The 16,165-nt window shown below is 40.4% G+C and overlaps 1 protein-coding gene across 5 annotated transcripts in view; it reads left to right on the top strand.

Annotated features, from left to right (window-relative positions):
• TMEM131L (transmembrane 131 like) overlaps positions 1–15,279 on the top strand; it is a 68,957-nt gene extending 53,678 nt beyond the window's left edge. For 2 of the 5 annotated variants that reach the window (XM_081875209.1, XM_081875213.1), the window contains 16 exons: positions 241–383; positions 709–851; positions 1,235–1,421; positions 3,422–3,607; positions 4,400–4,549; positions 5,059–5,675; positions 6,307–6,461; positions 8,391–8,515; positions 9,342–9,496; positions 10,193–10,378; positions 11,232–11,310; positions 11,771–11,856; positions 12,417–12,537; positions 12,665–12,756; positions 13,583–13,725; positions 14,860–15,279. In XM_081875209.1, the coding sequence (XP_081731335.1) occupies positions 241–383; positions 709–851; positions 1,235–1,421; positions 3,422–3,607; positions 4,400–4,549; positions 5,059–5,675; positions 6,307–6,461; positions 8,391–8,515; positions 9,342–9,496; positions 10,193–10,378; positions 11,232–11,310; positions 11,771–11,856; positions 12,417–12,537; positions 12,665–12,756; positions 13,583–13,725; positions 14,860–15,138 (2,847 nt within the window). In that variant the 3' untranslated portion in view covers positions 15,139–15,279. The remainder of the gene's footprint in view (positions 1–240; positions 384–708; positions 852–1,234; positions 1,422–3,421; positions 3,608–4,399; positions 4,550–5,058; positions 5,676–6,306; positions 6,462–8,390; positions 8,516–9,341; positions 9,497–10,192; positions 10,379–11,231; positions 11,311–11,770; positions 11,857–12,416; positions 12,538–12,664; positions 12,757–13,582; positions 13,726–14,859) is intronic. The other 3 variants (XM_081875212.1, XM_081875211.1, XM_081875210.1) reach the window with 3 other exon arrangements.
• Positions 15,280–16,165: the final 886 nt, after the last annotated feature.

Here is a 16,165-nt window from a genome sequence, read left to right as displayed (position 1 = left end):
CATTCGCTCCATAAGACGCACACACATTTCCCCTTAATTTTTGGAGGGGGAAAAGTGTGTCTTATAGAGCGAAAAATACGGTACTCTGTCGCCTCATTAGTGGAATGGGACAGTCAGGCAGGACAGACATAAATATGCAGGGCAAGTGGAACTGTAGTCTTTCCCTCTCTGCTTCCATCTTCCTGATTTCCCTCAGGAGCATGGATGTTGTAGTAATGGTTCGCTCATGTTGTTTTGCAGGACGAACTACAGGAAGACCACGATTACACTGGATCTAGTTCAGAGCTGCTTTATTTAAAATTGCAGCCTTTAGAAACTAAGAGAGTTGGTGTTGTCTTCACCCCTATTGATTACAAAAGGGTAAACTCCCTTATACTGGTCAGGTAGGTCTCTTCTCGAGATTCTGTGGGACGAATGAGGCACTGTTTTAGAAAGCTTTGTTTTGTATTTCCATCAGTGAGTGGAGGCCCCAGGGCTGCATCCAGATTTGATCTTTGGTACTTTCCCGCTTAAAGCTTGGATTTACTGTATATGCAAATTATAGAAATATTTCGTATCCACAGGAATTGTATTTGGTCTTGGCAAAGCATAGCAGTGAATTTTTCCAAAAGATGCCCACATCTTGCAAGATGGTGGGAAGACTGTTTTTCTTTTTTCCCTTTAAATTTTTATTTATTTACTTATAAAGGCATCCTTGCTTTATTGCAGGAATAATTTGACTGTTCTGGATGTGGTTTATGTCGAAGGCATTGGAGCCAGAGAGCTGTTGAAAGTAGGGGGAAGGTTGCCAGGGGCAGGAGGATCCCTTCGATTTAAGGTGCCAGAATCAACCCTTATGGACTGCAGGAGACGTGAGTGACAATCTGAGAAGGGAAGCACTAAGTGAGATTAGTTTAACCAAACAGATGTGCATGTTTTGGAGGATAAAGTGGCCAGTCCCATGGGCACAGATAAACATCTGTTTTCACATGCATAACCATGGTTGCTGCTGTGCATACTTAAGGTAGTATACATGTGCAGTCCTCACATAGATGGTGTGCCCTGATTTAGGAAGAATTGCATGTGAAGTATTACATGTCACCATTCCAATTCCCATCTCCCTTTCATAATATGGATGAAGACTTGAATATATTGTAACATAGTTGTAGGAAAGTACGGTTTCTGCCACTTAGAAGTACCCTCAAGATGGCTTTTAATTATTACCTTGAAGTAACTTGCATTTTGTTTCGTTTAGAACTGAAAGATGGCAAGCAAATTTTATCCATCACAAAGAACTTTAAGGTTGAAAACATTGGTCATCTTCCTATCACTATAACGTCTATGAAGATTAATGGGTACAGCTGCCAGGGTTATGGATTTGAAGTACTCAACTGCCAAGATTTTTTTCTGGCACAGAACTCTTCGCGGGAGATTAGCATTGTGTAAGTATTTGCCACTTTTCATTGACAAACTGGCTTACTTTAGAATTGAGTTTAAAAGGAACCACACTAGTTCCCTGAAACATTTCTCTTCTTTCATTTTGTTGTTGTTATTGTTATTGTTGTTGTTGTTGTTGTTACTACATATTTCTTTATTACACTTATATCCTACCTTTCATCAAAGGAGCTCAATGTGTCATACAAAGTTAATATAAATAAATAAAAATTCCAAGAAGAGGCTATCCTTGTTTCTATGACTGTTTGGAAGCACTCTATTGTGTCATTCTTTAAAGTGCTATCTTTGCCTTAAGGGTTGCAGAGCTTACAGTCTGTTGTGTGTGTTGAGCATTTTGTTTTCCAGTTAGGGTCATGCTGCACAACATTGTAACTTTGAGAGGGCAATTTCAGAGCTGAAGGAAAAATAAGTTATCCTACTGTGGAACATGTTATGGGGCAGGACAGAGCAGCACAATTAAAGGCTGCAGTGGGAACATCTTTCATCGATTTAATATCAAGAAGTCTATCTCCATTATAATGAACATTATTCAACATGAATCATAATTAATTTATCTTAATTAACCCAAAGGGGAGAAGATCCATTTGTACCTTAACTTTTGTGGATCCAGCCTTTACTTGAAGTCTTGCTAATGGGATGCTCTCACTGGTTCTGGTGGGGCAGTTTTGCCAATCTGCCTTTCCCCCATGTAGTCTTCTGAGCCTCCCAAAACAGAGGTTGGGAGTTATTCGGGGACAGCATGTGAATTGGGCCTTCCTCCATTAAATGACTGCCCCAGTGTATTTACAAACAAAGCCAAACTAGCTGACTGACTTTTAGGTAAGGTATGTGGTTGGGTACTAGACAGCTGATGCGTTGCTTCACTTTTCATCTTACTCAGTTGGAATCAATGATCTAGCAATATTCAGGATTTCTAACTTCGTCTCCATACAGTGCCATAAAGGTGGTGATTGTAAGCCCTTATACGAGATGGAAATACTTTCATCAGATACTGTTATAATATCTTTTACTCAAGATTTAATTATGAGTTGCTTCACTGAACAGGATTTCTCTACAGAAAAGTTACACTTCCGGGATGTTTGTGATACAAGTCACAGGGAGCCTAGCATGGACAGAAGGGTATGGAAAGAATACAGAGCTGGGGTGGGCAATCTCTGACCTGTGAACCATACTTGACCCACTAAGCCTTTGCATTTGGCCTATGAGGCCATTTTCCCCAAACCACACCACCTGCCCCACATCTGATGTCCCATGTGACAACAGTTGTGGGGCAGGTAAAGATGTGATTGCAGAAAGCAGGATTGAACTTGCTGTACATCCACTGATACATGGGGTGTTCCATCCTGCTTTATTTGGGTGTACCAGCAAGTTCCTGCTAGAAACTTGCTGATGTGCCTGAACCACTTTGAAAGCAGAACTGAATGGTGTGTGGCGAATTCAATATTGCTCAAGCAGGATCTTCCCCCGCACCCACATGGGTCAACTTTTGACAGGCGTAATGTCATTTTCCCATCAGGTGGGTGTCCAAAAAAGTTCCCCACCCCGACTGAAGCCAAGTGCTTTGGGCCATAAATCTTGCTGAGAGGCATAGTGATGATGCTGACCACATGGTTTGTTGAAAGCATACAGAGGAACATGTAGTGCAGTTATGTGTCCTGCTGAAGGCACCTCTTGCTCAAGAAGTTTCAATAACATCTAGGACTTCTGCTTGAATTCTTTTCAGACAGATGGGAATAAAGGTTATTGTATGTCATGGGTATGTGCAGGCTTCAGCCATGTGTATTAGGTGCTGTGTTAAAGGATTCTCCTCAGTGTGATCAAAGGTGGTACAAGTGAATCACAGAGAGTGGTAGGAGGAAGAGGGGTTTGATGTTGACCAAAAATACAGGACTTTCATGGGGCCTGATTCTCAAAAGAGAGGACTGCAACAATAAATGCTAAAGAACCCATCAAAATGTCACTGGCTTTTTAATTTTTGGGTATGCAGGTTTACTCCAGATTTTACTTCTTCGTGGGTTATCCGTGAGCTGACTCTGGTGACTGCTGGTGGTGTCGAGTTCCACTTCACTCTCAATGTGACTCTTCCTCACCATCTTTTACCACTGTGTGCAGATGTGGTACCAGGACCCAGCTGGGAAGAGTCCTTCTGGAGGCTTACAGTGCTCTTTGTCAGGTAAAGCATTTATTTATACATCTTAACAAATTTATAGACTGCTTTGTGGCATAAAGCCTGGAAATTTTCAGTCTCAGACACCTAAACCTTAGATTTTAAAGCAGCAGCAAGATGATATCAAGAAAAGGAAACTTGGCCACCTCCTCACTGTCTTACTAGATCTGGTTTTTCCTTGAGCAGGAAACGCATTTCCCCGCTAAATGCAAGCCCTTCTAATACAGAGATGGAGCACCTAGGTCTGTCCAAGAGGTTACTGGACTACAACTCCCAGCATTCCTTGCTGTTTGTTGTGGGTGGACCTGATGGGAGTTGGAGTGCTACAGCATCTAGGGAACAAGTTGGATACCTTTTTATATGCCTTGAAAACATACCCAGGAAGTATGATGTAGCAGGCAGAAAGTCATAGACAGGAGAGGCTATTAAACAGAAGATGGGAGTTGCAGTGGCTAATTCCAGACAGGTTGAGATTAAGAAGTATTATACCTGAAGAAGGGATGCTCCAGGCAATACAGTGTTGTTGGGAAGAAGGAATCCCTCCCTTTAGCTGGAGATATAACATGCTCGGTAAACTATCTGAAGACTACCAGGTTCCATGCAGAGGGAAATATTTCCAGTCAGTCTCAGTGATCCCACCTTTATGAATGTTGGCTGTAACAACTTCAACACTGAACACAATTAACCCATTCAATTTGATGTTAGTTCCAACCTCCTGAATGTAAATCTTGATTTATTTCTACACACACGTCTTGCTGAAAACATTTGTCTTTCCCTGTCTGTCTGTCTGTTTTGCAGTTTGTCTCTTCTGGGTGTGATTCTGATAGCTTTCCAGCAAGCGCAGTACATCCTATCAGAATTCTTGAAGTCAAGACAAAGGCAGAATCCCAGTCCTTCTGCACTGCCAAACAACAGTTCTGTGGACATCATCAGCTCTGAAACGTACAAGTAATAAATATTAACTTTCTGTTAGGTGCCTTGATGTGAAAATCTCTTTAAAGTGATGATGGTGTTGCTGTTTGATTCTGAGAATAGAAAGGTGGTGGTTGGAAATGCTAATTCCTCAAAAAAGGAACAATTTCTTGACAATTGATGTTGCTGTTCAGATGCTGATAAAAAAACGGCTCATTACACATCACAGAAGTTGTGTCCTCAGTGTGGGAAGGGAGAAATATGTAACCTGCCTTCAGTATATGATGGAGATGGTGAGGGGCAGGAAATATGGGACAGTCGTGCTTCTTGATACTAATCTGAAGCTAATTTTCTGTACAATTGCTAAAATAATGAAATATACTTTTTGCAAAACAGGATAAAAAGTCTCAACATGGCTTCCAGGAAAAAATAGTCTTCAGTGTTATGCCTTATTTTCCAGTCTCTCCCTGGTCTTGATAAAATAATTTTTGAACAATATGATCTTTGTGCCATAAATAAATGTAATCACTTTATTTCTGATCTAGGAGCAGTTGCAAAACCTTTACAGATACTTACGGTTCTTCTGATAAAGGGAAAGGAAAAGGCTCCCTTTCTGTGGGTACAGCAACTAGCCGGAGTCAGAATGCTGCCAAAAGGAGTCCAGCAACATACAGTCATTCTCAGAAGAAGCACAAGTGCTCTGTATACTATGGTAAACCAAAATCAAGCACAGCAACCAGCACCACTAGCCTAACAACTGATGACAAACAGAACCCAGTGGTCGAAAATCAGACTCCAGCAGCAAAGGAGGACATTTGCACTGTTAGTGAGACTTGGCTGAGCCTGAAATATGCCAGTAGCATAAATGTAAACATGCAAAAGAACTTGACGCACCCAGGGAACTTTCTAGATAAAGAAGAGAGTGCATTGAAAAATGCAACGCCTATAAAAAATACTTCTTCAGAGTGCAATTTGAAGGAGGGTCTTCGAACAAGTATGTTTCCTAAGGAAACGAACCTTAAGACTTCAGAAAATGTAGCTGAGCTCAAAGAACCTGAGCTGTGTCCTTTGAAGTCATCAAAGAAGCTGTCTGAAAGTCGCTTCCCAAGACATTCACCTCAGCAACAACCGGAATTTCAAGAAGTTTCCAGGAAAAACAATGGTAACATTTTTTAAAAAATACAGAAATAGATAGTTTTGAGTTGTCTGAACTGAACTAATACTGAACTAGAGGGGGGCATTTTTGATATGACATCGAAAGGAAAAAATACAGTAATTTCTTATCAAACTTACAGACTTCATTACTTTTAAGCACATGTATTGCAGTCAATTTAAATGCTTGTAGAAGTTTAAATTCTTTGGTTTTATTTAAATTCTAATTAAGACCCAGTATTGCAAACTGAAGTACATTGCAGATTTTGCCAGTTGGGGAGAAATGGTGAAGAAAATAAAAACCACCAACATCCATAGCAAAGAAAAAGGGAAAATTCTTTTTGAGCAGTATGTGGATTACCAATATTACACAAAAGCAAACATACACAGCCCACCTGTAGCCCTCTTCAGTCATTCTTCTTACTCACACAATTGCCACTTTGTGAAGGAATAGGGTACTGCCAAGGTCCATTCCCTCCAGCACATCTGCAGAGGGCTGAAAACAAGGAGGGAAATAACATGCTGTTCTTTGTGCAGTTGTTATTTTGTGAGTAAGCACTTACCTGACAGAGGTGAATTTCACTTGAAATATTCTTACAAGGTGAGGTAAATACTGTATCGTTTTTGTTTTTATTTTGAAGGGAATAGCCAGCAGGTGTCTCTCAGGAATGAAATAGAAAGCTGTGACTCTTTGAAAAAGCAGGTGAACACAAAGCCCTCACCAGAGAAGGCGATAAATAAAGGGCCTAAAGATGAACTGCAGTGCTGTGGAAAACGGGAAGTTTCTTCTGCTGAGGTTTGAATTGTTACATGCTGCTTTAAACATTTTGGAACTGGGATTTTAAATGCAATTGCAGATAAACACCTAAAGATAAAAATTTCTGGGACATAAGCAGTGCTTTTTTTCTTAAAAAATGTTTAGGGGTACTCTCATTTTCTTACTCATATTGAAATACTGCCCCTCAATGAGGCCAAACTTAGATTCACAAAATGTTCAGGGGTATGTGTACCCCTGCATACCCCCAGAAAAAAAGCCCTAGACATAAGATCCCGTGAGTGTCATTGATAGTGGCCAGATTTCTATTGCTGGCAGTGAGAATAAGGAGCCAATTAATTATGTGAAGCTTGAAGGATTATTTCCAGGCATTTATTTACCTGAGGTTACTCTTTGGCTTTGTATATATCTGACTTACTGTTGCTACGCTGTTACAGTGGTGCCTCGCAAGACGAAATTAATCCGTTCTGTGAGTCTCTTCGTATAGCGGTTTTTTCGTCTTGCGAAGCAAGCCCATTGACAGCTTAGCGGATTAGCGCTATTAGCAGTTTAGTGGCTTTTAGCGGCTTTTAGCGGCTTATCAGCTTAGCGGATCAGCTGATAAGCGGCTTAGCTGCTTAGAAAAGGGGGGGAGGGGAAAAAACCCACAGGAACTCGCAAGACATTTTCGTCTTGCGAAGCAAGCCCATAGGGAAATTTGTTTTGCGAAGCGCCTCCAAAACGGAAAATCCTTTCGTCTAGCGGGTTTTCCGTCTTGCGAGGCGTTCGTCTTGCGGGGCACCACTGTACACTTTTTCTTGTATTTTGGCATACTGTATGTTTCTATTTCTGGTTGTTGACTGTAATGAACTGATGATGAAATCAGAATATGTTTATAGTGGGGAAGTATACCCAAGTATTTCCGTAAGTAGAAATTGAAGGAAGTTTCTATGCAAGCTTGTTGTCTCATGGGTTTCTAGCTAATTCAGTGACCTTTGTGACCACTTTGCAAGTAAAAATGTGATGAAAGAATGGCATAGCCATTTTTACATAGCATAGGTTACATATTGGGTTGCGTCCAACAAAGACATCATATTAGCTTAAGGACTTCCTCCTGGGCAATGGGACTGTCACTTCCTAAACACCTCGTGCCATGTTCAACCCAGAAGAGATTGTGGGGGGCATGGAGAAAGGAAAGGCAGACAAAGTGCCATTGTATAGGCAGCTAATGGGACAACATAATTGGATATAATCTGGCATTTCTTCAGCCTCAAAAATAGTGGTGTAAACTTAGTCTGCCTTCATTCATATCGTACTATAAATAGAGAATTCCAAGACATGTTTTAGAAATCTAGAGGCTGAGTACATGCTAACTTTTGCTACAGTATATCCTGTGAGAGGCCCTTTATACCCATTGATTTGAACAGTATAGATTTGTAGTGCATATGTGTTCTTGAAGAAACAATCTTACGGTTGAAATTTGCATTCCCTGTTCCCATTGCTTTGGAATAGTTGTAGCTGTGTAATCTAAGCTTGAAATAACTTTTCAGGCAAGTTTGTCCCTTAATAAAATAGCAATTCACATAATCAGAACAGATGAGGTAAAAAAAAAAAGTGAAGAAAGGAAGAATTTATGGAGGGTAAGTTTAAAACTGAGCTAGTCATAAATCTGACAGGTGGTTCTGGTTTTAATCGAGGCAAAATTGTGTAGGCCATTGTTTCAGCCCTTTATGACTGTGGTATTTAGCTGTGGAAAGAATCAAGGAACGTGGAGGAGAATAAAATTGCATGCTAACACATTTCACAAGACTATAGTTTTTTTAACGTTAATATTAATGACAATTTTGCATGATAATTATTTTCTGATTAAAATGCTGTGCGGCTGTAGTCTGTCAGATTTTGAAGCCATTGATACAAACTCATAATCTTAAGTAATATGTCTTAATAAGTCCTGTTTTTTTTACCTTTCAGCAAGAAGATACTCACCGAAAAAATGGGTCTCCAGAGAAAAGAGAAGGGCATGTACCAAATACAAACTGGAACAGAAATAGGACAAACAGAAAGAATAAGAAGAAGCATGCTAATTTATCTGTACGGTATGTATGGCTGCTTCTTTATGTTCAGATTTTTAAATTTAGGAATGCAAGCAGTATTTCCACCACTTTTTCTTGTTGTTTTTCTTGTTGTCAAAACAATTTTTTGGTTAATTTTTACTTTTGTTATTTTTTCACTTTTTCCTTTTTATTATTAATTTTCATCCTACTCTTCTGCCAAAGAATCAAGAATGGCATTAGAGCCATTGAACAAGCCTCTAGGCCAGCCTTCCCTAACCTGGCATTCCCCAGGTGTTTCAGACTACAATGTTCATCATCCCTAACCATTGGCTACAACTGACTGAGGCTGATTGGAGTTGTCACCAAAAACATCTGGGTGGCACCAAGTTGCAAAAGGCTGCTCTAAACTGTATGTGAGAACCCGTGTCAGGACTGTTCTGTTTTAGTAGCATGCAAACAGATTGATATGATAGCCATGTTCAAATATATAAAAGGATGTCACATAGAGGAGGGAGAAAGGTTGTTTTCTGCTGCTCCAGAGAAGCGGACACGGAGCAATGGTTCCAAACTACAAGAAAAAAGATTCCGCCTAAACATTAGGAAGAACTTCCTGACAGTAAGAGCTGTTCGACAGTGGAATTTGCTGCCAAGGAGTGTGGTGGAGTCTCCTTCTTTGGAGGTCTTTAAGCAGAGGCTTGACAGCCATATGTCAGGAGTGCTCTGATGGTGTTTCCTGCTTGGCAGGGGGTTGGACTCGATGGCCCTTGTGGTCTCTTCCAACTCTATGATTCTATGTTCACATAATTAACTAATTAACAGATGTAACACATGTAAGATAACCACCCCCTTTTGTTGTTGTTGCTTGTAGGGTTCCTGAACAGACTGAGTTGAAGCATGTGTGTAGTGGTTTTGAAAGACCTGAACTTAGAACTAACGTTAATATAAGAAACTGGTGTGGTCAGAGCAATGGAGAAACTTGTAAAGGAGAAGAGAGAGGTGGCTTACCCACACAAAGAGAAGCAGGTATGTAATCAAAAGTGACTCAAAAGCAAATGCTAGTTTTAGTAGTTTGCTTTTGATTCCGCTCCAATTTTTCTATTGCACTTTGTCTTTAAGATAGAGCAGTGCTACATTGTGATGAATCTTCTGGTTCTTTATCTCCTTTTGTGTATGAACATTCTCAGCCAAGGAGAAAGAATTGGGGAGTTCAAGCCAGCGATAAATAGACTTGACAACCTTCAGTTCCTAATGTGGGCGGGGGGAGCTTAAAGATGCCTGAATGCAAGTTCCAGCCTCATTGTTGAGTAGGAAGGTTTGGGTTCCTAAGGATATTTGGGTGAATGTGCTTGGAAGCCTCTTCACGATTGGGAATGTGGATAAGGCAGGAACACAGGAAGATCTTGGCATAGGAAGGTCTGAAGTTGAGCTACGACAAATGGGGAAAAGTGTTCCTCTTGACATTATGTCGTATTAGTATGTATCTGTGAAGGCTTCTGAAGTTCAGGCATAGAAAACATTTATAAATGGGTCCCATCATATTCTATCCACTTACCCACTTGGAATATATGCTAAATCTGTTCAGTAGTTTACCTAGTTAACAAAATATAGAATGGATAAGAATGTTCAGTGTCTGGTCAATTGCATATATTTGCCAGCGAGCTGGAATAAGTTCGCGAGTCATAAACTTCTGTTTTGTTACGAATTTTCCAAATTGCCTAGAAGGTTTCTATCAGTGGCCAAAGAAGAAGTGCCTGGAAAGGTTTTGCTCAGATTCAAGCTCAGACTGCGGAAGTTCCTCAGGGAGTGTTCGTGCCAGTCGAGGCAGCTGGGGGAGCTGGAGCAGCACTAGCAGTTCCGATGGCGACAAGAAGCCAGTTATTCCTAGCAGGCACTTCCTTCCTTCTAGTAAGTGCTGTAAGAGTGTGTGCATTCTGCATTTCTTGAGGCATTAGAGTCTGAAAATTGCAAAAGAAGAAGAAGCTGCTGCTGCTGCAATAACTCAATTATTACAGAATATTTTCAGTAGAGTGTCTTTTAAAGCCTTAACTGGGCAACATTAAATTCATTTAGAAAAAAATATTTATATACTGCCATATCACAGAAATGTATCAAAGTGGTATATTTAATTCTCCATCTCCCTTAAAACCATTGTAGAATTATTGAATATGGGATTAAGTGACTATAAATATATAGATTATATATTCAAATACACACAGCCAAAGAGAGAAAAGCCACATCACCTTACAAATTGCTTCTACCATGGTTCATGCTGCAGAAACCTAAAACTGCATTCAGCATTGGCAGTTAGTATGGGGTTCGTAAGGCAAATAAAGCAGACCAGCATAAATCTATAGCTTTTTTGCAGCCCTGTTTATTATCAACACAAATCTCTTCCTCCAATAATCTGCTTGGCATCAACGTTGTCCTCATTTCAGCACCAGGCAAATACTTTTTCTGGGCATTTGGGCCATGATGGGATATTTTTTACCATGCTTACATTTTACTTAAATTTATGTATTTTTCCTTTTTTGTTGTGGTTATATATCAGTTCAGGACTTTTTGTTGTGAAACTAAACTAAAACTCTATACACCCCCACCCCCAAAAGAAAGAACAAAATGCTTGATAAATATTTTGTTCATAGCTTCTGACCTGTTGCATGTTTGTACTTGATTATCTATGCAGTCCTAGTATGTAGAAAACTGTATTGTATTATTTTACCAAAATGTCGTGTTCAGCTATATTCTGTCATTTGCATAGGGGAAAGTATTTCATGCAGCGATTTTCCAGCTGAAACACCCATCTCTTTAAACCCATCTCACAACATCTGCAGCACCAGGTAAATACTTTTAATAATCACATTCAAATGTGATTAGCAAATGAAATGGGGGGGGGGATACTACTAAATTAAATTTGTAATGCTCAGTAGTGTTTTTGCATTGTATCTTATTTTATGCAAAACAGATGTGCTCTAATATATTTTATTTCTAATAGCTAGTAACGCTTCAATTGCTGCCTTTATGTTGCTAATGGTAATAAATGACTAGCCCACCACTACCATACAAATGATGTGTGCAGCACACACAGACCTCTATACATAAATTTATTTTTGTATGAACCTGTTTAGTGTGTGTCTTTCTGTGTGTAGATAAATTGGGTTTGTTAACTGAAATGCATACAGATTTCCCACCCGCTCCATGCCTGCAGGAAATCTGTTTGACATACATAGCTTCCTTGTATTAGGACAAGGATAGTTGATTTTTCTAAATATAAAATAATTTGTTCACACTTGTCTTCAGCAGAGATGTGAATGGTGTCTCTCAGTATCCAGAAAACCTATGCCCCAACTTCCCTGACATAAGTGTAGATCCAGACAAAAATAAAGGTTAGTTAATCCAAATGAAACTAGATAATGGGACAACTTCATTGGGTACAAACCCTTGTTTACTGGATGGTATGTAAATATTGCATTGTACACAATATAAATAAAACCAAAACTAAGGCACAAAATGTTTTAAATACACAGAGGTGCACAAAAATGCTAAGTATTATTAGAATATTCCAATTTGTTGTGTTCCTTGGACCTCGAAACGTGATTATTAAAAAGCATAGTTAGTTTGAACTAAGCCAGTTTAAGTAATTATGCTTTGAAGTTGGCTTGTTCTGAAACTTAACCATAGTTAATGTGAAAACCACACTTGTATCAGACTGTACAACATGACAAGCCATACTTAACCAAAGGATTTTGATTCCTTCCTCCTGGCTATATGGGAGGAGGTAAAGGGAGAGGGGAAGAGAAAGTGCAAGGCTCACTGCATTTCACTCTTGCTTGTGCAGATTGTGCAAATGCAGCTGGAAAAGGCAGAATTCAATTGCTTGGTGGTGCTAATACTTGACAGTTTGTTAATTTAGAGGTCATGATTTCAATTTTACTTGTCCTCCTAGGTCTTTATCCAGCGGGGGACCTGTGGCCGCCTCAACCTGTGTGCCTGCCGAATAGCGTGAACTACAACCTTGAGAACAACATCCCATGCATGATCCAGGAAAACCCTTCATTACACAATGGGCAAGTTTCTTTCCCTCACCCCTCCTGTTACACATTTTACTAAAACAATGGTATCATTTTGTAAACTGCTAATACATGGGTATTTTGTTTCTGTTCCTGAAGTGCTAAGTTTTGCTTTGTATTTTAGTAGCTTCATTGATTGGAATGCCTCCTGTGATGGTCAGTTTACCAGCGTGTACTGCCCAGTGGAAGTGAATGAATACAATGCTTTTCCAGAAGGTAAGTCTCCTACCAAACCATGAGTGGTTTAGAAACAGGCACTTGTCCTTTCCCATCAGGTGCTCAGGGTTCTGGTGAACACCTCCCAGATGTCAAAGGACAGCTTCCCTGTCTCATCTTAGCTCTTGTGAACACCTTGCCATCTCCCCACTGCCCCATATGACTCCCAGCTCATTGCACTGACTTGTGTAACTATAGTGCTCAAGTTCACCTTGGACATCTGTTGGGAGATGATGTTTGTGGTCCAGTAAGGAAAAGGTAAAGGGACCCCTGACCATTAGGTCCAGTCGTGACCAACTCTGGGGTTGCGGCACTCATCTCATTTTATTGGCCAAGGGAGCTGGCGTACAGCTTCCGGGCCATGTGGCCAGCATGACTAAGCCGCTTCTGGCGAACCAGAGCAGCGCACGGAAACGCTGTTTACCTTCCCGCCAGAGTAGTACCTATTTATCTACTTGCACTTTGACGTGCTTTCAAACTGCTAGGTTGGCAGGAGCAGGGACTGAGCAACGGGAGCTCACCCATTGTGGGGATTCGAACCTCCGGCCTTCTGATCGGCAAGTCCTAGGCTCTGTGGTTTAACCCACAGCGCCACCCGCGTCCCTTTTGTGGTCCAATAGGCCTATCTATATTCTTCCTTAGCACAGCCTGTATCTTCCTCTTCCCACACCCTACCTCCCAGTGATCTACACACACACACACACACACACACACACAGCAGGCTAATAGGATCCAACTGCTGCAATAATTAAGAAAAATGTAGAACCACCCTACAGTATTAAGTTAATTGTTGGTTGACAAATCTGCCCTTTCTCCCAAACTATAGAAAATATGAACTATCATAATGGCTTCCCATGCACTGCGGAAGTTCAGAGTACAGCCTTCATTGATCACAGCTGCCAATCTACTTGGAGCACCCCACCTAATATCCCTCCAACTTGGGAGCCAAGCAATTATGTCAATTCAACAGTGAGTATAACGGGTGTTATATTACTATGATATAGTAACATAGTAGCCATCTAGTTATAGGTGACTGTCCCTTACATCCTCTTGTTGATCATTTCAACTTGCTAGGCACATAAGTATGGGATTCTTTTAAATAAAAAAGCGAGGTGGGGTGGGGGAAAGGGGACCTGATGAAATGGCAGAGGAAACAGAAGTATAGTCAGGAAATTGCCAGCATGAATTTTTTTGTTTTGTTTTGGAATATACTTTTGTTCCTGTTGTAGGCCGATCAGTTTAATGCTATTTTTTCCAGAGTTTATGCTGGATCTGAATACTGAAGGAGGGCCAAAAAAGCAACACTGAATTGTTGCTCATTTATTTCCGGAGTGGCACAGAGCATTCTGTGCTTCAGATTTTTTTGTTTAGGTAGTGCTCTCATTTAGAAGTTTTTTAAAACTCTGATAAAGCGAATGGTGCTGGTGAGACGATTCAGAGCAGATCTTGAAAGTTCTCCAGTTTTGACAGGAGCAGGACACCTGTGCTCAGACTTGTTCCTGGCCCTGCTGCTTCCCTTGCACTGCTTATGATAACTTGGCTCCATCAGTAATCACCTTAAGAGGGTGTGTCTTTCCACTGACTGAAGGAGTGAAGGGATGGGTGAGAAAACAGGCAATATCACACTGTTGTCTTGCTTTCTAAGACCCACCATTCCTGTGTCTGGCCTTACTGTTGTTTGTCCACACAAACGACACATTTTAAGCCATTTAAGTAAGTGCCATGCAGGAAACAATTTTAAGAGTGCATGTTGTTAAATATTTGCTCTTAAGCAAATTAAATAAGTTTTGCAGGGGTGTTGAATCTCTTTATCTCCCGAGCTGCTTTTCCAAACATTATCTGTTGAGTTCTTTGTTTCTAAATGTGTATGTTTTATGGCACACCCAGTTCATGAAAACTTTTCTCTTCAATGAAGCTTTTGGATGATTAACATTCTATGGCCTTTTAAATGTGTCTTTAGGAAAGGGGTTAATGGTTTGCTTTGCTTTTGCTTTAATGCATTTTGTGAGCCACCCTGTGATTTTGGGTGAAGGGCAGTATACAAATTTAATATAGTGGTAATAATGACGATGTTTTGTGTTGCCTGTTTTTTCTCTCTTCCAGTCCTACCTCTCAAGCACCAGGAGTTTGTCACCCATGTCTGGACTCTTTGGTTCCATTTGGGCCCCTCAGAGTGACATCTATGAAAGCTGTTGCCCAGTCAGTGCCACCGCTCAGCATTCAGCCCAGGTGGAAAACCAGGCAGTTCTTTGCAAGCAGGAATGCTACCCGAGATTTAACCCATTCCGTGCCTATATGAACTTGGACATATGGACATCAGCAGCCAACCGGAATGCAAATTTCCCTCTTTCTAGGGAGTCGGGTTACTGTGGAAACATGTGAAAAGGAATTTTATTTTTAAAATGTGAAATAAAAGATGCTTTCAGTTTTGATTACTAGAATAAGCTGGTTGTTGAACTAGACTTCAATGTTGGTGGATATTTTGGCACTTTTGTATGGAAAATAAAACTTTTTTTTACTGAGGTTTCTGGATTTTCCGCTTTCTTTTTATTGTTGTTTATTATACTTACTAATTGCACTTTTTGTGAAAGTAACTCAGAGCAACTTACAACAATAACAGCATATTAATTAAAGCAATCATAAAACAAAACAGATAAATCTATGAAAATAATATTTTAAGAAATGGAACAACAACAGCTCCCCCCCCCCAAAAAAAACCAACCACTGATAACTCTCAAATAATAAAGCCAAGCTAAATAAAAGAGCAACCTGGCAGCCTAGAATCATAGAAATTGGAGTTGGAAGAGACACCAAGGGTCATCGAGTTCTCTTTCCCCAAGGAGCAGGACTAAGATCTAATAGAATTAAGTTACAAGAAGGCAAATTTGAGTTAAATCTTAAGATATGCTTGACAGAACAGTTTGACAATGGAAAAATGTGGGTTCTCCCTGCTGGAAGACATTAGACCGAGTACGAACAGTTGCCTTTTGGCAGATGCTCCACATTTTCCTGCATTAAGGTGGACTACATGGCCCTACAAAGTCCCCGAAGAGCTCCATAATTCCATGATGAGAAGATTGCCCCAGTATATGTTGTTTTCTTTTTCCTTAAATTCACTCTCCATTTGCCTGTTGTTGGTTTAAAAGTTGTGCTAAGTGAATGTTTAATCAGCGCAAGGATTTCTGCTTTGGCAACAGTCATCCTCTCATTCCCCTGTGTACCCCCATAATCTAGGGATTTCCTCAACCCTCTGGAGCAGATTTGGGGAGGGTGCAGAGTACCTGTGGGAAGAGAAAAGGGGGGAAAGCCCCATTGTACAAGCAGACGTCCTTGCACAGATGTGCAACATTAATTGAATAGCCATCCAGGTCCTTTGAGGAAAGGTAAAAGGAGCTGGAGATACTTAGTA

Source organism: Podarcis erhardii, assembly GCF_964252035.2.
Source record: "Podarcis erhardii genome assembly, chromosome: 9".
Classification (NCBI taxonomy): domain Eukaryota; kingdom Metazoa; phylum Chordata; class Lepidosauria; order Squamata; family Lacertidae; genus Podarcis; species Podarcis erhardii.
Note: the sequence above shows the minus strand (reverse complement) of the source record. Positions and strands in the feature narration are given on the sequence as shown.